Genomic DNA, 21,799 nt, shown 5'->3' with positions numbered 1-21,799 from the left:
GGTTGTTAATGACTCTGTTTGGGAAGGCAGTGAGAGGACATGGGTGTAGCCAAGGGGCCACCTGGGATTTTGGCCCAGTCTGAGTGCCCAGGGGCCAGCCCTGCTGCTGATAAGGGGATGGATTGAAATGGTGTTGTTGTAACCTGTAATTCCAGGGAGCTTGAGGGAAGCCCTGGGATAATTCTCACACCAGGACAGTTAGTGCCTTCTGTGAGCTTTTAGAAATGGGAATCCAGCCCTTCCAGGTGCCTCAGAGCCTGTCCCTGCTGTCTGTGGTGGCCACGCTGGGCTGGGCTCGCACCTCTCGCTGGCAGGAATTGGTCTGGTTTAACTTCTGGTGTTCAGCTCTGGTTTCCACAGTGTAAGGGAGACAAGGAGCTACTGGAGAGGGTCCAGCAGAGGCCACAAAGATGGTGAGGGGTCTGGAGCATGTTTGTGATGAGGAGAGACTGGGGGAGCTGGGCCTGGTTAGTCTGGAGGGGAGAAGTCTGGGAGGAGATTTTATCAATGAGCAACCTGGTGTAGAGGGAGGTATGGAGGGGCTGGGACTAGATGATCCTTAAGCTCCATTCCAACCCCTAAACATTCTGTAATTCCATGAAATATCTGCCAGGGGTGTCAGAGGATGGTGTCAGACTCTGTTTCAGTGTCCAGTGACAGGACAAGGAGCAATGGCCATCAACTAAAACACAAGTTCCACCTCAGCATGAGGAATAACTTTCTGTGGAGGTGGCAGAGCCTGGAACAGCTGCCCAGGGAAGGTGTGGACTGTCCCTCTCTGGAGACATCCCAAACTCACCTGGATGTGTCCCTGTGTCACCTGCTCCAGGTGACCCTGCCTTGGCAGAAGAGTTGGACTGGGTGGTCTCCAGAGGGCCCCTCCAACGGTAAATATTCCATGATTCTGTGGATTTAACCCCCCTGTGCAGCCCCACATCCAGCCCTGCCAGGTGGAACGAGGGGGGAGCATTATTTGAGAGTCTCAGAAATAGTTTTTGGCCCCTCTTTTGGTGTGGTGCTCCTTGCTCCTCAATAACATCCCTGCTGGTGCTCTCCAGATGCAGGAGAAAGGGAATGAGGTGAAATTATGCAAAGTGAGGGATCTGGGAATGTGTGAAGGGGAAGGGTCCTGTCTGCAAGAGAGGGGAGCAGCTCAGGGAGAAACAGCTTCCTCCAGGGTTAGATCAGCTGTGCCTTCAGAGCTGTTGGTGTTATCTCATCTCTTGACATTTCCTTTAATTATATGAAACGACCTTGACACCGTAAACAGTTCCCATGGCATTGTCTCTGCTCTTGTGTGAGTCAGAGATGCATCAGCAGCGCTTGGTTGGTTTGGGGGACCCGGCTCTGGTGACCTGGGCCACAGCTGTCACCTCTGGCTGTGGTGCCCTGTCTGAGATGGCTCCTGGTGCTCGTGGCTGCCCCTACCTTGTTTTCCCAAGACCTCTCAGTGCTGGGATTTCACGACCAGCCTAAGGGGGTGCTCTCATTTTGCTTTTTCAGCTCCTTTTGTGCCTCTATGAAAGTTCCAAAGGAAGGGGATGTTTCACAATACAACCCCTTTAATCACCTTCACAACAATCTTTTACTCATGTTTCAATTTTTCTTTTACTCATGTTTCAATTTTCAGCCTCGCTGCTGCTCGGAGACACCTCAGTGCTTGAGCAAGAGTCAATATTTGGGGAGTTGAAGTTCACTCACTGTCTTGCTGATGGTTCTTGTCTGGGTGTGACCCACGGTCTGGCCGTGCCACTGTTTAGGGTGGCCCGTGGTGGATCTATGAGACATTACTTGGCCAGATGCACTTCCTAAGCCTTATCTTGTTCCTGAAATAGAGAATAAAGCCTGTATCAACATGAATCACAAAGCTGATAAACTGGAATGGTTCCTCTCGGAGTTGTCTTCTTGTATTGGGCAAATATTTATCCACATTGTTTCCAAAGGCATATTTGTGCAATAGAAGGAGGTCAGACCTGTAATTACCTGTTAGATTTACTCTGACAGAAATGGCTTGTAAAAACACAGTACTTTTGAAAGGAAGCTTTTAAACCTCCTCTCTCCGCGTGAACCTGAGGCTGTGGTTTAAAATTTCAGATTTTATGCGAGTTTTCAGTTGCAAGGCTACAAAAAGGAATTTTCTTGCTGAATTTCCCCAGCCCAAATCATCTGCAGTGTCTTTTAATTCCTGAACCGTGGCAGGGAATTTGGGTTTCTCTTCCAACTGTATCTGCTGGAGATGATCAGAAGCCGAGGTTGTGTGCCAGACTTGCCTTGCATTTTAATCAGGAGCTTCTAGTCTGGTCAATAATTAAAGCAGAGCAGGTGCGGTGGGGGAGTTGGGTGTTCCCCAAAAACTAAACCAAGGCGCTTTTGTTGGTCTCCCTGGGCAGAGCCAGGCGAGTGAGGGGTGGTGGGATGCCCTGGCACTGCCTGCCTTGTGCAATAATTAGGAAAAAATGTATTTTCAGACTGGAGAGCTGTAGGTGTTGAAGGATAATTTGAATTATTGGTGTGGCGTGGCTGCTGCGAGTCCCTGGGGCGGCAGAGCAAGGATGTTTTGTTGCAGTTTCAGCTTTGGGTGCGAAGAGCAAAAGCACTCGATGAGATTTTGGTGAAATGTTAAAAAGGGGAAATGACTTTTACAGAGAAATCTTGCTGCCTTTCTTTTCAGTTAGTGTGTGGGAGAGACTTGAAGCTAATTTCTTGAAGGATTAGAGGTAGGAAGAGAAACAGGATCATGAGTGTTGTGGTGGATCAGAGCCTGTGGACCTTGACCTACACATTGCAGACTAACTGCAGAGTTATAGTGCTACTCCTCAGGTTTAATTTCAATTTAACCTGATTCTAGAGGTTTAATATTTACTGATATTCTTGCTGTTAACTTACAGTCTCCAGTGTTGGGCTTAACACAGTTTTGTCCCATGGGTTAAATGGGTGGCACAGATGGATTTGCCTCTGCTGAAAGACTCGATTATTTTGGATAACGTCTGCATAAAGCTGTAAAATCTGTGAGCTGGGTGTGTCCTGGAAGGCAGTTTGTGGTGGCCACTCTGTGTGCTGTGCTGGGCCAGCCCTAAAAGCACATGCTGGGCAGTGCTTTGGAAGGAGTGGAATATATTTTTAATTTGTGTAAAACTCTGTTAGTTTGGTCACTCTTCATCTCCATGTTTTGCAATGGTGATGTCAGTTTGTAGGTTCTTCTCTGAATATCTGAGCTTTTGCTGCAGGAGAGAGGGTTAAACAGGAGTGAAGTTAAAATGCCATTCCTGTTTCTTCTCTAAACAGTGCAATAATTAATGTAATTTTCTCCTCCGTGTTTTTGCTTAATGTGCTCCTAATTATATAGCTGGAAGTGGCAGATGGGTATCCTGCCCCCGAGTGCTTCACTGCTGGGAATTCACCAGTGCTTTGCTGGAATGTCTCCTCTATCTGTGCTTCCTTTGGCTTCCAACCAGAGTTTCTCTGAATTCTGCTTCAAGGTGCTCCAAAAAGTCATTTGTCAGCTTTGGAGGTTTCCTTGTCTGGAGATGGCAAAGCCCTGAATCACCGTGGTGATGGAGTTCCTTAGCCAAGATGTGACTGAATCTTTAATTCTGTCAGGGTTGCATTCCTCAGCATTCCCTCCCTAGTCAACAAGAAAATACGTGGCCTGTGTTGTAATTGCAGTGAGTGGTGAGGAGGCATCAATGTTTCCAGTACTGGCTGAAATTTCTTCATTGGAAGTTGTACTTCCACTGGAAATCAAGGCTGGGGGGTATTTTGGCCTTAAGCTCCTCTGGGCCCAAAGCACAGTTTAATTCACTATTTTTGTAGCCTGCTCCTTGTGACCTCAGCACTGTCTAGAACTGCCTGAAGGGAAGTTCTGGCCAGGTGGGGCTTGGTCTCTTCTCCCAGGCACTCAGCAATAGGACAAGGGGGCACGATGGGCTCAAGCTCTGCCAGGGGAAATTGAAGCTAGAGATCAGAAAACAATTCTTTGCAGAGAGAGTGCTCAGGGATTGGAATGGGCTGCCCAGAGAGGGGGTGGATTCCCCATCCCTGGAGGTTTTTCAGCTGAGCTTGGCCGTGGCACTGAGTGCCATGATCTGGTAAAGGGACTGGAGTTGGACCAAGGGTTGGACTTGATGATCTCGGAGGTCTTTTCCAGCCCAATCAATTCTGTGATTCTATTCTATGAATTCTGTGTTTCCAGCCACTTGCTGTGTCCATGGGGCTTTCCAGGAGCTTGGCCTCACTTCCCAAAGGTGGGGCTGGGAGTGCTGTCAGCTCCCTGCAGGGCAGAGCTCTCCCTCCAGCTGTGCTCCATCCCAGCCAACATCTGGGCTGCTGTGGGACAAGGCCTGCTCACCTTCCCCATCACCAGCACCCGTGTGGGCTCCTGGTGTCCTGGATCCACTGTGTGGGATGGAGCACTGTGCTGACTAACTGGTGGGGACAAGGGGACTGGAATGCTTTGCAAAGTAGGAGTTTCCCCTCTTGGAAATGTCACAGGAAACGTGGAGGAAATCACGTGCTGCAGGAGCAGTTACCTCACATTTCTGTCCCAGCCAAGCCAGCGCCCTGTTCATCAGAGCCTGAACAATGCAGTGCCAGCTGCCTTTATAAATAACCCATATTCCACTTCCACACTGGCCTTTCATTCCATGTGAGGACAAAGGAAGAGCGTCACGTTGTGTTGGTTTGTGCCCTTTGAGAGGCTGCCCTGCTCCCCCTCCTTGGTGACTCCATGTGTAGCAGCACAGCCCAGAAATGGTCAGTTCTGTAGCCACCCAGAGCTGGGACAGATAGAAATATATAATCATAGAATCAATTGGGTTGGAAGAGACCTCTGCAAGTCCAACCCTTGATCCAACCCCACTGTGATCACCAGCCCAGGGCTCTCCGTGCCCTGGGCTGGTGATCACAGTGGGGTTGGATCAAGACGTGGTGGATTCTCACTCAGTGTCACATCCACAGAATCACAGAATGGATTGGGTGGGAAAAGACCTCCGAGATCATCAAGTCCAACCCTTGGTCCAACTTCAGTCTCTTTACCAGATCATGGCACTCAGTGCCACGGCCAAGCTCAGCTGAAAAACCTCCAGGGATGGGGAATCCACCCCCTCTCTGGGCAGCCCATTCCAATCCCTGAGCACTCTCTCTGCAAAGAAGTTTTTTCTGCTCTCCAACTTCAATTTCCCCTGGCAGAGCTTGAGCCCATCGTGCCCCCTTGTCCTATTGCTGAGTGCCTGGGAGAAGAAACCAACCCCCACCTGGCCAGAACTTCCCTTCAGGTATATTTCTGTATTTGTATTCTTGTTCTGCCAAAGGTGAACACAGAAATTGGAGTGAAACCAAGCTGATCAGAGGGCTGGAGCAGCTCGAGAGAACTGGGATGGTTCAGCCTGGAGAGGAGAAGGCTCTAAGGTGACCTGATTGTGGCCTTTCAGTGCCTGAAGGGAGCCCAGAGGAGAGATGGAGAGAGACTGTTTCCGTGGGCCTGGAATGCCAGGACAAGGGGGAATGGCTTCCCACTGACAGAGGGCAGGGTTAGGTGGGATATTGGGAAGAAATTCCTCCCTTCGAGAGAGTGTTCAGGGGCTGGAATGGATTTTCCAGAGAAGCTGTGGCTGCTTCATCCCTGGGAGTGTCCCAGGCCAGGTTGAACAGGGCTTGGAGCAACCTGGGCTGGTGGAAGGTGTCCCTGCCCATGGCAGGGGGTGGAACTGGATGAGCTTGAAGGTCCCTTGACACCAAAACCATTCCATGATTCCATAAAACACATCCAGAGTGGTGGTCCTGCCACTTTCCCCCCTCCTGATGGGGTGGTCCCTTGCATGAGGATTCCAGGTGGGTGCCAGGACAGAGCCTCAAACACTCTGTAGCTCCTGCTGACTCTGAAGGGGAACACCCAGTGCCACTGGTTTTAACTGGCAGCTCCCTGTGCAGGGATGGGATAATGCTGGAGAGCTTTTTGATGTTCCTGTGGCTGAATCACGGAGCGCCCAGGCCTGAGTCACCGCGGGTGAATGCGGCACTTCCCGTCGGGCTGAGCCCAAAAGGGAACAACACCTGCGTTATTAGAGGAGCTAATATTGGGCTCATTATGGCCTTCATTAGATTTTCAAGTGAAACAATCCGGGAGAGTTCCTTTTACAGTGCATATAAACAGATGATTAGCCTGGGAATGCCAGGGGTTTAATGGGATGCTGGGCTGGATGGAGAGGAAATGAAACTTGGGATGTACCACAAGTCTTGGGCATTTACTGCCTGTCTTGTTTTGTTTTAGCCATTTTACTCTCCTGAATTCCCATAAAATCTTCATTTAACCAGTGTTTTTTGGTTACTGTATTTTAGAAGAAAATGCTGAAGGAACTCTCAGCTGTTTCCCTATTTGCTTTCCTTTAAAAAGCCCCTTCCTATTCCAAGCTTTTCCTCTTATAAAAGTCTTCACCTGTCCCTGAGGAGCAAAAGATTTGCTCTGGTTTCTTCTGGTTGCTGTGCAGCAAAGTCAGGTGGCCCTTCTCATTGTTATGGGAATTTTGGACATCTCTTGCTCTTCCTTGCTTGAAATGTGGGGTTTCCTTTTTTTTGGCTGTCCAGTTGGGTGAAGGCAGGTCACTTTGTCCTGCCGAGGGTTCCCTGGGAGCAGAGCTGCTCTCACTCTCTATCCTGAGGCTGCAGCTGAGGCAGGAGCATTTTTGGTGCTGGTGTGTCTGCTGGGGCAGAATTTGCACCTTTCCTTCCAGAGGGGGAGCTGAAGGATGGGCTGGCAGGTTTTTCTGGCTGGGAGTCCACCTTGAAAATGATGCTTGTGATACTTTTGAATTTCTGCTGCTTTGTGCTCTTTATCAGCTCCATTTGGTGGGGTTTTGTTCTTTCTCCCTCAAAGAGGAGAGAGTAGTGGCTGATACTCCTGAATGATGCTGGAAGTCCAAGCCAGATGCAATTTGAAATGCAGTGTTTTATCTCTTTATTTATTGAGCACCTCAGCCCTGTGTTTGAGAAGGAAATATTAATGTTTCTGGTACAACCTTTGCCAAATAATCTTGTTATTCCATTTGTGATGGTCCTTAAGGCCTAGTGAAGGAGAGAGAAATGGAAAAGGGTTTTATTTCACAGCCTGGTGAGTTCCTGTGAAGTACCAGAGCCTCGAGTAACTGTTGTGCATCTCTCAGACTGCAGGCACTGTGAATTTAAATGCATTTATTTAAATCTTTTATTGAAATTTAAGTTAATGTTTCATGTTTCACTAATGTAGAAGTAAATGATTGCACTGCTGTGCTCAAACAACCTGCCATGTGTCATCTGTTCTGCAGCAGAGCTCTGAGCCCTCTGAATTCACAGCAAATGCCTTATAAAATGCAGTGGCTTTAATTCCTTGGAAGCCAAGCAGGTCTAGATGTAGCATTCCTGCAGCATTCCCAGCTGCAGGGATGCTTTTCCCAGACCTCCTTCCAAGCTGATTTACAGGCTTGGAGAAATCTTCCTGCCTGTCCCTCTGACCTTTGTGGGTCTCTCCTGCAGATGGTGGCGAATTTAAATGGCTTTAAAATGGCTTTTTCTTTGTCTCAAAGTGAAAAGTCTTCAGTGAGGTGCAGAGAAGAGCAACGAGGCTGGAGAAGGGACTGGAGCACAAGTGCTGTGGGGAGAGGCTGAGGGAGCTGGGGGTGTTTAGCCTGGAGAAGAGGAGGCTCAGAGGTGACCTCAGCACTGTCTGGAACTGCCTGAAGGGAAGTTCTGGCCAGGTGGGGGTTGGTCTCTTCTCCCAGGCACTCAGCAATAGGACAAGGGGGCACGATGGGCTCAAGCTCTGCCAGGGGAAATTGGAGATGAGAAAAAACTTCTTTGCAGAGAGAGTGCTCAGGGATTGGAATGGGCTGCCCAGAGAGGGGGTGGATTCCCCATCCCTGGAGGTTTTTCAGCTGAGCTTGGCCGTGGCACTGAGTGCCATGATCTGGTAAAGGGACTGGAGTTGGCCCAAGGGTTGGACTTGATGATCTCGGAGGTCTTTTCCAACCCAATCCATTCTATGATTCTGTGATTCCTGGGAACTGGGGTGTTCATGGCCCACAGTGAGATCAGAAGTTGTTGAAAGGGTGGCTGTGGCTGAGCAGGCAGAACCACAGCCCGGAGATGTCCGGTGGGAGGTGGAGAGGAGCAGGACTCCCAGGAATGTCCGTATTCTCTGTGTGAGGGAGGACAGTGCTATTTGCCAGCCGCCTCCACGGGTCTGCTGATCCCCTGCTCCTCCACCTGCTGTCCATGGGATGGGGGATGTCCTCAGCAGCAGGGATTGAGGACGAGAAGGGGCACAAGTGTCCTCCTTCCTCCTGTGTTTTTACGGCTCTGCGCTGGAAGAGCAATGGATTTGCAAGTTGCCTGTTGAGATATTTAGCGTGTTAGTGGGGGAACTGAGAGCACCAGGTCTTCCAGGTGTGTTTGTGGCTCAGGTGAGGTGTGACTGGATTTCAGAGCTACCTCTTGGCCTGTTCTGGGGGCTGTTCCTGCCTCCCCCCCATCCATGGCAATCCCGCAGTGTTCGCTCTGGGCAATGAGCAGCATCGACTGTCCCCACCTGCACCAGCACAAATCAGCAGTCTTGGATCTTGTGGTTTCCCAGAATAGAAGGTTTTCCTATTGGGATTGCTGCCTGGGTAGTACTGAGTGATATTGCAGTCCTGCTCCTGCTGCCCCGACAAGGACAGGGACACAAATCCAGCAAATCCTGCTGTGGGTGAAACTGCCTTTTCCTAAAGAGCCAACCTGGAGGTGTCACGTGGGGTCTGGTTCCTGATTTTAATTCCTTTTATGCTGCCAGCAAATTCCTGTGTATTTTTGAAAATTGCTTTCCCTTTTCCCCTTAAATTTAAGCTTCTGGATGTTTAAAGGTTTTCCTGTTCCTCCGTGGTGGTTGGACAGGGAAATGAGTTGTAAATTCACACAAGTCCTAACCCAAATTTTAATGACGAATTAAAGGATCCAGGTGGACATATTTAAACTCTGGAGATCTTTGTTATTGTGATGTAAATGTTGAAGGGGGTGTTTATGTTAACCATCAAGCTGTGACACACGAACAGAAAACAAACTCTTACTTTCCTTGTTAAATTTAAATTTTCCTTTGTTAAATTTAAATTAAACAAGAAGACACACTGCCTGCTTCCTGGTAGCTTTAGCGGAGAGGGGAATTGCTCTGAAATTGTATTTTTATTATCCATCTGGCAAGATGCATATCAGCTGAGGCACTTTGCAATTCCCTTTGCTCTGGGATAGTGCACTTAAAGCCCCGGCTGTGTCATCCCTGCCTGCCTTGGTTTGTATTCACAGGGCTCAGGGAGGGTGTTACCTCTTTGATCCCACTTTGGGAGGTGAAACCCCTTGGTTGTTGGAGTCTCCTTGAGGAAAACACTCCGCTCTCCTCGCTCCCAGCTTTTCTCTCTTCTTGCTAAACTCCAGCGAGGGGTGTTGATAATTTGGATTATGCAGCTAAGTGGCTGGAGCGTGGCTGGCTGTCTCCTCCCCTTCCTGAGCTTCGGCCCTAGCCTGCTCGGCTCTGGAATGACAGGCATTCCTGCGTGAAGGGAGCTGGCACAGACACCTATTTATGAGACTGGAGTGCCCAGCCATGGGGTCCGGGCAGAGCCGAACCTGTGCCGGACCCTCGGACACCGGAGCCGCGGCCTGAGCGCCGGACCCGCCTCTCTCGCCGGGCTCCTTCCCAGCCCAGAGCGTGGATTTATCGTTTTAAAGGATTGAAGTGCTCCCAGCGTAGAGTTTTCCTCCCTCTCTCTCCCCCTCCCGCCTCTTCCCAGAGAGCTGCTCAGGACAGGATCCCATGGGGCAGCCACACTTCTCCAGACCGGTCAATCCAGCTGCTCCCGGTGAGTAATGGAGGGAATTCGGGGCAGGATTGCAGGTGAAACGGAGGAGTTGGGAGGAGTGGAATGTGGGGCTTGTGTAACCTGTGCCGGGCTGGGGAGAGAAACCAGAGAAGTAACTCCATTTCCTGCCTTTCTCCCGCTCGTGTCCCGTGCGATCCCTGTGCAGCGTGTCCTGGGATCCTGACGGGCTCCGAGCAGCTGTTTTTAGGGATAGCCTCTGTCTGGCATGGATTCAGGGACAGCAGCTTTGCAGGGCACTTGGACAGCACTAAAACTCACCTGTGTGGGGCAGGAGTCAGCCCTGATGGTGATCCTGGACCAAAGCCACCCAGAGTTGCCTCCCTGGGTGTGATGTCACCCAGTTTTGGGGCAGCTTTGGGGGGAGAAGGGCTTGGCAACCCTCTCCCTGCTTGTTTTCCCTCTCCACTGTGAGGTATCTCAGTAACAGCCAGCCTGGAGCAAACACAGCTGAGTTAAGCCCTGGGAGCAGCTCCACTTCCCGGACACTCCGTGTGGGTCAGTTATTCCAGGTCTGTCTTGGATGCTGTTCCCAGCACTGGCAACGAGGAGACTTTCCCCATCCTGCTGTTCCCTGTTCTCTCATCCCCACTTGCTGTCACCTGGCTGGGCTGAGTTGTTCACTCTCATCTGTGGTGTGAGATACCTGATTATTAGGGAAACACTCAACATGGGCACACACAGAACTCCCCCAGATACACATTATTTTTTCATTCTTTTTCACTTCTACAACTTTGAACCTACCGAGTATTTTCAGGGCTCAGGTCAAAGCAGTGATTCTCTTCCCCACCCCCCAGTTCACCCCAGCTAGTCTTGTTCAAGAGCTGCTAAAAATAGTGTGATAAAGAGTGGAATGGAGAAATAAAACTTCAGTTGTCTTCATTCTGTCAGTGGAAATTACCAGCATCTTCTCCTTGGATTTATTTGCTGTTAGAAGCCAACCTGGCCGCTCTTGGGCTTTTTGCTCATCAAGCACCAGTAACAGTGGTAATTTCCAGGGGCTCTTGGTGGAGTGACATTGTTTGCCAGCAGACCTGGTGTTTTCTCAACTGGTAATTTGCTCTCTGAAGTCTTTTTTTCATGGCACAGCTCCCACAGTTCCTACTGATTAAATGGTGAACGTGAGGACATGGTTCTTGCATTAACTGTGGCAGGATGCTGTTAAAAAGAGTCCTGGGAAGATTATGGTGATTAGAAAAGTACAAAACACAGGGAAGCCGAGGGTTGGGACTGTTTGGGGCTGTTTTGTGACCACAACCTTTTATTGCTTTAAGGTCAGGATTCATGTCTTCCCTGGACCATTCAGGAAATGCACATCGAATTTTTAAAGCTGTTATAGGAAGCTTAGAAACGTTTGCCCAATGGATACTTTAACAGCATCTCCTTCAAAAGAGCCTTTGTTTGCTTTTTGAGTTGTAACTGTTTGCTTGGAAGCTTTTGGGATTCTTAACTGCTCTGGTGGACACACCAGAGGGGAAAAGGAGGGAACTGGGTTGTTCCCCAGGCTGTGCATCCACACTGTGGTCAACAGGAGGGTTTGTGGCTCAGGTCCGTGGTGGTCCTGCTGTAGCTGGAGATCCTGGGGTATTCCAGGTGTGTCAGGAGCAGCCACATTCCCAGCAAAACCTCCTGGTGCACCTCATGGGCTTGTGTGATGGCAGAACTTCAGGGATGTGTGTTCCTGGGGGAAACAGAGGTGGTTAAGCAGAGCTGTGTTCCTGGGGGAAACAGAGGGTGGACAAGCAGAGTTGTGGTCCTGGGGGAAACAGAGGGTGGACAAGCAGAGTTGTGGTCCTGGGGGAAGCAGAGGGTGGACAAGCAGAGTTGTGGTCCTGGGGGAAGCAGAGGGTGGACAAGCAGAGTTGTGGTCCTGGGGGAAGCAGAGGGTGGACAAGCAGAGCTGTGTTCCTGGGGGAAACACAGGGTGGACAAGCAGAGTTGTGGTCCTGGGGGAAACAGAGGGTGGACAAGCAGAGTTGTGGTCCTGGGGGAAGCAGAGGGTGGACAAGCAGAGTTGTGGTCCTGGGGGAAGCAGAGGGTGGACAAGCAGAGTTGTGGTCCTGGGGGAAACAGAGGGTGGACAAGCAGAGTTTCCTCCCTGGCACTGAAGTGCCTCATTTGCCCTGAGATGCCCAGCAAGCTCCTTATGGGCAGAAACTCCTGGGATTTGTGGAAATCCCGTGGTAACTCCTGTGAGATGGATCAGGTTCTGGATGATGGAAGGAATCCGGCCCAAGCTCATGACTTACATGCTGTGCAAAGTAGGGATGTTTTCTCATTTCCCTTGTGAGGATCTCTCTTAATGAAGTTGGAATTTACCAGTTCTTGCACCTCAGAAAAGGACTGAGGCAACGAGCCCGTTGTAGTGCCAGCAGTGTGAGACCCATCCTCTTCTGAAGTTACACTTGGATGTCTGCAGGGATGTTTTGGGGAGAAAAGCAGCTTTTTCTCAGTCTTTCCCTAACAGCTCCATTCCTCAGCCCTGTCCTGGGGCTCACAGACCCTTCATCATTGAAGGGCTGTGCCATTTTTCTCATGAATGTTGGAAATCAGTAGTTCCCTCCCAGGCATATACCAATATAATAATATGAGTTGTCATCACCTGGGATACAATTCTTTGATTTATTCACAGCCTTGCTTTGCTGGGGTCTCTAACTCAGATCATGAAGTGAGTTTTAGCTTATGTAATGGTGTTAAAAACAAAATAAAACTGGGCTAGGCTGCGTTTTGAGGGTGTGTGGCCCGAGTTAAAACAGTCCACAAACTCTCAGGATTAATTCTGCACTAGATCCAGGTTGGGTTTAATGCTTTAACACTGTGCATCAGAGGTGCCACTATTTCATGTAACTGTTGTGGGTATTTTCCACATGAGAGATCATCCTTAATGAAATAAATGCCTTTTGGTTATTCCTGTTGGTCCCTGAAGTCTCTGCTGGGCCTTTTTCCAGGCTGGAAGTGTTTTGCTCTACAAAAGGGTGTTTTGGGACCAACTCTTTGCTCACGTGGTGGCTTTTCCTCCCTGGATTGTGGTGTGACCATTAAACCATGACATTTATAGGAGGGTGATCCTGCTGTGGTGTCCTGTGTGTGTGGCCGTGGTGTGACCACATCTGGTGGCTTTAATTGTCCCCAGGGATCCTGGCTTGGCCTGTTTGACCCACTGAGAGCAGTGGTGGAAGTGAAAGCTTCTCCCTTTTTAATGGGAATGGCATCCCCAAGCCTGGCAGGAGCTTTGGGAACAGGTAACACATCACCCCCTGTGACTCTCCAGCTCCTTCCACTGAAATGCTTTCTCTGGGAAGCAAACACTGGGATAGATCAGCACCACAAGGGCAGGAAGAGCTTTTTTCCACCTGCGATTTAGCTGCAAGATTTTAAGTGTAAGTGTGTTTTGAGGGAGGGTTGGAAGGACCAGCTGGCCAGGCAAACATGGGGAATTGCATCCCGAGCTGCTTGGCACTGCTGGAGCTTCCTGCCTTCTTGTGTGTCCAGGCTGTGCCAACTTTGTGACGTTTCCTGAGATTATTTCAGTCTAAACATTTTGGGTCAACACAAATGTGCTGTTTAAACAGCTCAAATTCACCTGCTTGTTTGGATGGAACGGGATTAGGACAGTGCAAAGTGTTTGGGAGAGTGGATCTGAAATGGCAGGAGGCTCTGGTTGGGAAGCAGCTGGGGAATTGCTCCATCCCAGCTGGGTCCTGGGATCTGAGTGCTCCAGGAGCCTGGGACAACCTCCTGAAGTTGCAGTAGGTATTTTATTCTGGTTTTTTCCTCACCCAGGGCTCTGCTGGAACGTTAAGCACATCATGCAGGTGTCAGGGTGGGCTCTGTGGGGCTCTCCCTGCTCCAAGGTTGCTTTTCCCAAGTGTGTGCTGTGTCTGCTTCCAGAGAGGTTAAACAAGGTCGTGCTTTGGCACAGGGGCACCTTTGGGACCTGCCAGTTGGGAAGCTGTTGACCTTCTAATGAGGACACTGCTGGCTTCACCCAGGCCTGTGTGACCTCATTTAACCTTTTCCATGTGTTTAAAGCAGGTTTTCCAGCCTGGCACTGTGGTGAGGGTGAGGCTGAGGCTGGTCCTGTGGACACAGCCCTGGTGCTGAGCTGAATGAGGGCATCCTGATGCTTCCCACCCTTCCCTCAAAGCCCCATTCCTCTCTTTTTGCCCATTTCTTTCCCCAAGCACTGATTCCTTCCCGGTTTCCCAGTGCATGACTCGGATAAGGAGAGGTTCCCTCCTTGCCTTGCAAAGCTGCTTAAGGACCCTCCTGTACCTTGTGGAGCTGAGCGGGAGGAGGCACAGCCTCAGCAAGGTGGATTCTCTGCCTTCACAGCCAAGAAATGTCCCCTCTGCACCATTTCCTGGAGGTTTGAGCTGGAAATGGGCCGTGCATTGAAGGAAAGGCCCTTTTTGGAGGGGGTGTGAGCACTGTGGAAGGTGCACAGTCACTGAACAATGAGGTGCTTTGAATACAGACCAGTAAATCTCACCTAGAGCTGCCGACCCGCCCTCTCATTAGCTCTGAGTGTCATAATTGCTTCACAACAGTCGGCTTTAAATGTCTCTGTCCGTGTGTAATTAGGGAAGGGAAAAGGCAGAGTGCTGGGCAGGGCAGGACAGGCTCTCCTGTCAGCAGAACAGCTGGACACAACGAATCCCAGTGGGAATTCCTTCCCTGGCATCTCGGGGTGCTCAGTAACATATCGAGTTTCATTCTACATGGAGCAAAAAAGGTTGGTGGGAATGTTTGAGCAGTTTAATGGTCTGAAGGAGCACATAGTGTGCCTGTCTGCCCCTCTTGCCTGGCTGTTTTTAGACACAGAACTGGTTATAAACCAACAACCCCGAGTGGTTCTGTGTTGTACAACCGCTGGTGCTCAGCAGGAGCCTCGGAGCAGGAACCAGATGATCACTCTGGCTGTGAAGGTCCTTGTGAAACCTCCCCGTGTTCACCTGCGTGGTTGCAGCTTTGGCAGTGGAACTCCACCCTGGGCTGGTATTTGCTTTGACAGCCAGACTGGGCTGCAGGAGCTGCTGGAAGAGGCTCTGCCTGGAGTGAAATCACATGTGGGCTCTCCCCACCCTGCCTGCTCTGGGGGATTCTGCAGTTTTGGCTCATCTTTTCGTGTCCACTGCTCTGAGGGGACCGTGGTGGGGGAAATGAATCAATGACAAAATCACAGAATGGATTGGGTTGGAAAAGACCTCCGAGATCATCAAGTCCAACCCTTGGTCCAACTCCAATCCCTTTACCAGATCATGGCACTCAGTGCCACGGCCAAGCTCAGCTGAAAAACCTCCAGGGATGGGGAATCCACCCCCTCCAATGCCTGAGCACTCTCTCTGCAAAGAATTGTTTTCTGATATCCAACTTAAAATGCTTGTTGTTCTCCCTCTAATTGGAAGTGGAGACATCCCAGTGTGCTGAGGGCTCTTCATTAATCCCCAGACCTGAGGGTTGGGTTTATTTTAATAACTTGCTTTGCTTAGTGCACACTGTGACACCTGGGGTGGCAGCAGCACATCAGGGACATTGCTCCAAGCAGTTCAGGGAAGGGGGAGATTTGAGGGGATTGCCTTCAGCACTGTTCTCCTTGGAAAGGTGAGGGAAGTGCCTTTGGTGGCACTTGGGATCCACCTTCAGCCCAGAGTCTGTACCTGCCAAGTGCTGTGCCTGCCTGGTGAAGTCTGGGAATGCTCCGTTGAGCACAGTGAGTGCTGTTTGTTAACATGTACAACTCTGGTCTCTGAAGAAAGTGCCTCTAAACATCCAGACAACTCCTCTGAGGTTGCTGGGAGCTGGAAATGCCTTTTTTTTCCTTTTTTTGCCCCTATTTCCATCTACCCTCCCTCCACCCCTGCAGAAAATCACAGATCAGTGCTGACATGGTGTGTGTTATTTTCCACCCAATTTCTCTTCTGTTATGAAGCCAGAGTTGGAATGGTGTTTTTTTTTATTTAAAAGCAGCTCAGATACTGAATTAATCTTGCTTTTTCAAATAAATGTTGGCTGGCATCATCTTCTGACTAGTTCAGAGTGAGGGTCTTTCTGTTACGGCGCTGATTTAAACAAAAATACAACCACAGACCCAACAGAAAATCCATCTGCCCCCACTGCATGAGCCCCACAAATGAGAGGAGACAACTGGAAGGGTCAGGAATTTTGGGTAGAGTCTGCAATGGCCACAGTTAGCTTTGAAAAGGCTGATGAGCACAGTGGCACATCCATGGCATGTCTTTGCCCCTCCAGCCTCTCCACAGTGCTGGGCTGGCTTTCCTTCCTCTGTCACTTGGTTAGAGATTGTTCTTCTCACATGATCGAGGTCCTCCTGCTGAAATGCTCTCTGGTTTCCCTCTGTTGTGCTTCTCTTCCATATTTTTCAATGATCTTCCCATTTCATGTGTGCTCAGACTGGAATATTGTCCTCTCTGTCAATGTGTCCTGTTGTCAGCAATAGGACAAGGGGTCACGATGGGCTCAAGCTCTGCCAGGGGAAATTGAAGGTGGAGAGCAGAAAGAAATTCTTTGCAGAGAGAGTGCTCAGGGATTGGAATGGGCTGCCCAGAGAGGGGGTGGATTCCCCATCCCTGGAGGTTTTTCAGCTGAGCTTGGCCGTGGCACTGAGTGCCATGATCTGGTAAAGGGACTGGAGTTGGCCCAAGGGTTGGACTTGATGATCTCGGAGGTCTTTTCCAACCCAATCCATTCTATGACTGTGGCTCCCTGTGCTTGTCCTTCGTGGGATCTCAGATCTCATGCTGGGAAGCACTGCAGGGTTGCAGGTAGAGCTCTATCAAACAACTCATTTTTTCTTGTTATTTTTCCCCCTGTCCTGAACATGCTCTTCCTGGTGTTGACAGGAATCTGATTTTTCACATCTGGGCCTGTATCCTTAGTGAGAAGTTGTAGGATACAGCACATACATTATTAGCTCTTGTCCTATATGCAGAATGGCTTTCCCCTAAAATTCCTTTCCTAATCTCTTACCCTCAGGGGATGGGAATCTTGGCTGAACTTTCCACCTACAGCCCTTTGTCTGTTCTGCAGGCAGGTCCTGCAGGCTTGTCTGAAGTTGACTGAAAGGTCTGTTGTGTTCCTGGAGGGCTCTCGAGCTCCACAATGTCTGATTTAGAGGCTCCAAAACAAGTCACACGAGTGCAATTTGTACCAGGACACCCCACCCTGCCGTGTGTGGTGTCAGGCAGGGCTGGGGGACGTCTCTTTTTTCCATAGCATTTTTTCCATGGAGCTCTGCAGTGGATCTTGAGTATTCCTGCCTCTAGAAACCAAGGGATTGTGGCTCTGTAAATCCTGCTATGAGCAGGCACCAGCTGCCTTCACTTAGCTCATGTGCACTGATTCATTATTTTGGGTTGTGCTGATTGTAAATGTTCCCTCATGTTCCATCAAATACCCCCAGAACAGCAACAGCAGGATTGTCAGTCCCCACATTAGCGTTTCGTGCTCTGGTTCTGCTTCCAAAGTGGTTTTCTTAGAGTTGGGAGTTGTGGCTTTTTTTTTTTGATGTGTGTCCCTTCCCACCTCTGTGTCCTTCTCGTGCTGTTCTCCAGGGACTGCAGGGCAGTAGGTGGAGTTGGGGCCTGTATTGTGTCGCCTTCCTGTGGAGTTGTTGCTCTTGGCCAGCTTTGCTGCCCTTATTTATAGTGGGAAAATCAGAGAGGCACATCCAGCTGCTGGAAAGGGTCTGGTGATTTTGGGCTGTGCAGACAGTCCTGGATGGCAGCTGGGTGGGCTGGAAGGTGTTTGTGTTCATGTCATGACTTATGACAAGGAAATGCAGCAAAGTGGGGTTTGTTCATGGGCAAAGCTGCGATGCTGCAAAATTAAACCAATCTGTGGCTGAGGGAGCTGGGGGGGCTCAGCCTGGAGAAAAGGAGGCTCAGGGGGGATTTTCTCACTCTCTGCAATCCCTGCCAGGAGGGGGGACATGGGAGCGTCAGGCTTTACTCCAGGAAACAGGGACAGGAGGAGAGGGAACGACCTCAGGCTGTGCCAGGGGAGGGTCAAACACTGGAAGGGGCTGCCCAGGGAGGTTTGGAATCCCCACCCTGGAGGTGCCCAAGGAATGACAGGATTTGGCACTCAGAGCTCTGGGCTGGGGGACAAGGTGGGCATCGGGCACAGGGTGGATTTGATGGTCTCAGAGGTCTTTTCCAACCTATTTGATTCTGGAATTCTGTAATCCTTGTCTCGGGAAGTCCCTTACCAGCTTCTCTTTGCCTTGTTAACGTTGAGAGTCCCTCTCCTGTCTCCCCAAGCTGATGTGAGGGTTCTGTGGATCCATGGATGGAGTCTTGCTCCCTTTTTGCCTGACTGTGCTGTTCCCCAGAGTGGGCTGGGCTGGTGGCAGCTGTTACAGAGCTAATTCTTTATTCTTTTCCTTTTTCCCATCCAGCTGAGGAGGTGGATCACGCCCCAGGGGATGCCAGCATGGGGGTAGATGTTTTGGAATCAGGTGACACCACACCCCCTACAAAGAGGAAAAGCAAGTTCTCAAGCTTTGGCAAGATCTTCAAGCCCTGGAAGTGGAGGAAAAAGAAAAGCAGTGACAAATTTAAGGAGACTTCAGAAGGTAAAGTGACAGGGGCTGGATGGGCATCCCTTCCTCCACAGGGAAACCTGCCACGAGCCATCTGGCCACTGAGAAGGGCTTGCTGTCACCAGCCTGAGAGCTGGCACGTGTGAGAACCACAGTGTGGCTCTGGTGATGGGCTGGCACCTGCAGTCTCTCCACAAACACCTTGCCATGGAGCTGTAGCTTCAGACAAATGAATTCCTGTCTCCCCAAGCAGTGTGGGGAGGGAGGGTTCCCTCCACAATCCCCAGTGTAGTGTGAAGTGCAGGCCTGAACCTGCAGTGCCTCCTCTTAATCCATGCAAAACCAGTGAAATTTGAAACCCTTTTATTTCCTCCAGAGGATCCCTTTAAAAAAAACCAAACTAAAATTATCATCTTGAACTTCTGGCTTGCCCTGTTTTCTGAGTGCCTTTTTCAATTTAATATCAGTTTTAGAACGAAAGATTTCTATGCGAAAGCCAAGAGAGGAGCTGGTAAAAAGAGGGGTTCTGTTGGAAGAGCCTGAGCAGGGTGAGTCTGCAAACGAAATTCTCCTGTCTGTGTCTGTGTAGCTGATCTTCTTCTGGCCAAACCTCACCCTTGGGAGACAAATTGAAGGGCTCTGTCTGCTTTACCCTTTTCAGTGCTGTCTCTGGTCTGATTTTCACACACTGATTCTCACAGTCTGCTCAGGGAGGAAGATGTTGCTGAGGGAGCTCAGTGCCTGCCTTGGACACATTCCTGCCAGCAGGGTGGGAGGGCTGTGCTCTGGGTCACTTCTCATCCTGTCCCTCCCTACCTGTCCTGCTCCAGATCACTCCTCCTGTCCTGCAAACCTTTGCTGTCACTCACCAACTCCAGCTGTTCCAATGCACTGGGGGAGAGGTGCTGACCCCAGGACTCCAGCTGGGAAAACAGTCAAAAATGGATGAATTCTCAGCTGCATTTCCTGCAAAAGATGCTTCATGGTGTGGTGTCATAGTCACCACTAAGCTTATTAAAGCTTGCTTTGCTTTAATCTAAATCTGAGAAGTCTGATCCCCTTTTGTGTCATCCCTGATGTCTCCCAGTTGGATCATGCTGCCAAAATAAGTTCTCAGATCACCATCGAGTCACCTGCTGTGAGTTGGGTGAGGTGGGTCTGAGGGAGGGGGCAGGAAGGTGTGGGGGGACAGCAGCCCACCTGTCTGGGTGTCATCATGGTCCTGGGGCTGTGACTGCACCTCCAGAGACTCTGCAGAGACAGCCCTGGCCTAGTGCAAGTCTCATCCTAAGAGAGCTGTGAAGTGGAAAAGTGGAGGTGAAAAAGTGGTTTTCAGACCAAACAATTGAAACCAAAACCGAGAGAGAGAGAGGCTTAACACAGCTCTGCTGTAATGACACCCCTGAGGGTGTCAGTGCAGACCTGGGGGAAGAGTTCACTGGGTACAGAAGGGTGTGAGGTCACAGGATGAAACTGAAGAGAGATCAAAGGCTTTGGGCACCAAACCTCCAGTTGGAGATGGCAGAGCAGAGCGAGATCTTCCACGCTGTTAGGGTGTAACAGAACCTGGCTTAGGGGTGTGGAATTATTTTCTTCTTTGAGTCATCTGCTCTGGTTTTAGAAGCAGAAGATGAGTGTAATGTGGCCAAAGTGCAAACCCCCAGCACGAGGGAGCAGTGGGTGCTGGCAGGGGGGTAGATTAGAGGCGCATTATCTAAATCCCTCCTGGGAGTTTAAGACACTTGGGCAGTCATAAGACATGAGGGTGGGTTATTATTGTGTTTGCTTGCAGTTCTAAAACCTGCTCGTACAAGGTCATCTAGTTTTCTTGGGCAAGTTCTTAGGGGGGGAAAAGTGCTGGAAACCCTTTGAGATGAGAAGGTGTGGTGGAGGTGAAGGTGGTCCTGCTGCTCCCTGGGCTGGGGGTCAGCAGGCTGTGGACTCCAGGTTGTGGGTACCAGGCTCAGAGTAAGGAAAAAAGATGTCATTGGATCTCTTGGCCTTGAAGGAGGTCCCTGGAGCTGAAGTTGGAAGTGAGGTGGTGTGAGAGATCATCAGGAGCTGCCAGGGAAGGGCAGGGAGGGTTGAGTGGTAAGGAAAGCTGGATCTTACTCCCTGCCTCCCTTGCTGAAAACTTTGGATAACCAGAGGCAGTTGCTGCTATAAAAATCTCTGTCTCATCCTTGAGTTTCAGCCCTGTCTGGAGGAAACTCCCTCTTGTTGCAGTCGGTGCTTCCTGCATTTCAGGGAAGGGCAGTGAGTGAGGCAGCACCCTCTGCCTGCTCCTCCCAGGAACCAGGGCTGCTTCTGGGCTGGAAGGGAGGTCCTGGGGAGCTTTTGACTCCTTGGCAGCTTTGCTTTCAGCTCCTGAATAACACCAGGTTGGGGAAGGGGCAGTAATGCCTGAGGGAGGAGAAAAGGTGAAGAAAGCAGTGGAATAAATGCCCAAAAATCAGCACAGTGTGCTGGGCCTGGCATCTGGAGCTTTGATCCCACACACTGCAGTTGGTTCAGAGAGGGTAGACTGAAATGCTAAAGATTTGCTATCAAATGGATGATGTATCCAATATTTCTTCAGTTAGAAGGCAATAAAAATGGACAATGTCCCATTAGAGTGGATGCTGTCTGATACTGGGAACAATATCACCAAGAGTTTGTCCTATCAGGGCAGTTACAGAGAATGGTTGAGTATCTCCTCATGGGGCTTTAAATGGTCTCAAAATCATGGGCTAGAAAGAGGAACTGTTTCCAATAGAGGTGTTGCTTCTGACAGTGGGAAACTCCGTGGCAGAATCTGGAAAAGCAGAAACAGGACTACATCAGATTCTGGAGCTGTCTTATTACATCTGATTAAAACCAAGAGAAAATGAAGAAATCTGCTTTGCTGGTGTGCATTGATTTTTGTGGCCAATTCAGGATAGAAACAGAAGGAAAACAGAGGTGCTTCCACTAGTTTTAAGACTATCCAAACCCATTATTGCATGTGCAGTAGATGCCTTGGCTCTTGTTGGAATCTGTTGCAGCAGGGAACTGGTGGCTGCTCTGCAAGGGTGGGTGGACACAAAAGCTGATGGAGTATTTTGACTGCAGTTACAACTTGCTTGGGCTGTGCCACAGCACTGGGCACACCAGTCTGAAACACAGGAGGAAGGGCAGGACAGGAAGAAGACAAACCTTTGAGGGGATCCAGAGCTGTACTATTTCCTTTCTGACAATGAAATCAAAGGCTCCCAGCTCCAGTTGGTTGGTTGCTGAGCAATCCTGTGCAGAAGGGGAATGAAGACCAGCAGTTTCAGAAGCCAGAGAGAAGTTGGTGTGGCTCCCTGGTGGTTCAGTCAGCTCAGCCAGCTCTTCCCTC

General features: G+C 50.0%; 1 protein-coding gene across 5 annotated transcripts in view; it reads left to right on the top strand.

The window, feature by feature from the left end:
* PHACTR4 (phosphatase and actin regulator 4) overlaps positions 1–21,799 on the top strand; it is a 69,861-nt gene that overhangs the window by 36,638 nt on the left and 11,424 nt on the right. For 4 of the 5 annotated variants that reach the window (XM_071576474.1, XM_071576476.1, XM_071576475.1 and 1 more), the window contains 2 exons: positions 18,298–18,474; positions 18,909–18,989. In XM_071576474.1, coding sequence (XP_071432575.1) covers positions 18,298–18,474; positions 18,909–18,989 — 258 coding nt within the window. Of the gene's footprint in view, positions 1–9,504; positions 9,861–18,297; positions 18,475–18,908; positions 18,990–21,799 lie in introns of those variants that run through there. The other variant, XM_071576472.1, reaches the window with a different exon arrangement.

Source organism: Pithys albifrons, chromosome 24 (genome assembly GCF_047495875.1).
Source record: "Pithys albifrons albifrons isolate INPA30051 chromosome 24, PitAlb_v1, whole genome shotgun sequence".
NCBI classification, from domain to species: Eukaryota; Metazoa; Chordata; class Aves; order Passeriformes; family Thamnophilidae; genus Pithys; species Pithys albifrons.
Note: the sequence above shows the minus strand (reverse complement) of the source record. Positions and strands in the feature narration are given on the sequence as shown.